The sequence below is a fragment of the Apis dorsata genome, unplaced genomic scaffold (genome assembly GCF_000469605.1).
Source record: "Apis dorsata unplaced genomic scaffold, Apis dorsata 1.3 scaffold_1184, whole genome shotgun sequence".
NCBI classification, from domain to species: Eukaryota; Metazoa; Arthropoda; class Insecta; order Hymenoptera; family Apidae; genus Apis; species Apis dorsata.
This window is the reverse complement of record NW_006264281.1, coordinates 1-1,665: the sequence shown is the minus strand read 5'-3', so window position 1 is coordinate 1,665 and position 1,665 is coordinate 1. Positions and strand designations below refer to the sequence as shown.

The 1,665-nt window shown below is 18.0% G+C and overlaps 1 protein-coding gene across 1 annotated transcript; it reads left to right on the top strand.

Annotated features, from left to right (window-relative positions):
• Positions 1 to 126: 126 nt before the first annotated feature.
• Positions 127 to 1,339, top strand: LOC102671149. Its single transcript, XM_031514778.1, has 5 exons — positions 127 to 188; positions 281 to 575; positions 639 to 791; positions 862 to 987; positions 1,115 to 1,339. The coding sequence occupies exons 1-5, from the start codon at positions 142 to 144 to the stop codon at positions 1,337 to 1,339; spliced, it is 846 nt and encodes a 281-aa protein (XP_031370638.1). The 5' UTR covers positions 127 to 141.
• Positions 1,340 to 1,665: the final 326 nt, after the last annotated feature.

Genomic DNA, 1,665 nt, shown 5'->3' with positions numbered 1-1,665 from the left:
AATAATCTTAAGTTATTTTTTAATTCTTAATGATATTATATAATTATATAATATAATTCTTAATGATATGAAAATTTTTTTTCCATCCAGTTTTATTCAGAAAGGCCAGGTTCCGTCCAAATTCAAATAGATCAATCATCTATGTATAATTCACCTAAATATGATCTTCTCTCAGATAAAGGAAAAAAGTTGAAGAATAAATTATAATTATTATAATTTATATAATAATATATAAACAATTTCATTATATTTTTATATAAAATATTATTTTTTTTTTTAGAATATATAACAATATTATTGATTCTGGCTATTTAAATCCAAATAAATTTCGTTTTTGGATTCAAAGAATTCTATCTAAAGTTCTTAATAAATTACCAAAAGTTGAAGATAAATATGAATTAATAGTAAATAATCAAAAGATAAAAATCAAAATAATAGAGAGTGGTCCTGCATATACAATAATAATAAATATGCCACATGAAACTGAAAATATTCATATTGATTTAGCTCCAACATTAGCTTTCCATATAAATTGCATTAATCATTTTACTTCAAAATTTAATGAACTTCAAAATGTTTGTATGTCTATTATATTTAAATAAAAATATTTTTATATTATAAAAATTTTTTGTTTTTAGTGTCGAAATGAAACATGGTTTGCAATTCCATTACCATTAACAGATAATGATTCTAATAATAAAAATCTTTATTGGAGACTTTCTTTTAGTTATCAAGAGAAAGAAATTCTTGCTAAATATGGTCGTATAAAACCAGTCATACGTCAAATAAAGGTTGTTTAATAAATTATGTACTTTAATTTTAATATTACAAAACATTTCTGACATTGTTGTGTTTTTTTAGAAATTAAGAGATACACAAAATTGGAAAAGTATTGCAAGTTATTTCATAGAAACTTTATTTTTACATAAAATAGAAGAATTAAAAAATGATCTCGAAAAAATACCATTTACATTATTTTTATTTAAAGTAAGATATAATATATAAAAATATATGTGTAATGATATATATAATATATAATATTAGAATCAATATGTATAAAAAATTTATAATTTTCATTATTTGTATTATTCATATGAATTATTATTGTTTTTAGATGCTTCAAGAATTATATTATGCTTGTGATAAGCACATGTTGGAATTTTATTGGGATAAACAGTATAATTTATTCTCAAAGATTAGTAAAATAGAAATGCATAACATAACTTACCGCTTAAAAAATATTATAAGCAATATTGAAAAATATTCAAGTGATGAATTCATATTAGCTAAATTTATTTGTAAGTTGTGCTTTTTAAAATTACGAAATGATGATATTTGAAATATAATTTTTCATAATTTTTTCTTCTCTTAATATAAAATTCAATATAAATGATTGCATGATTAATAAAACAAAAATTAATAATCATTGTAAATGATTGTTTATATTGAATCTAAATTTTATTATTTTTTTTTTATTACAGTAAATTCAAACGAATTACAATTATTAAAAGAAAAAATAAATAACAATCAATATATAGAAGGTATATATTAATTATAATTAATATATTATATTATATTCATAATTATAATTATATTATATTATAATTATAATTTTATATTAAAATTAATTTTATAGATGAAAATAATGAGAAACAAGAAGAAAAT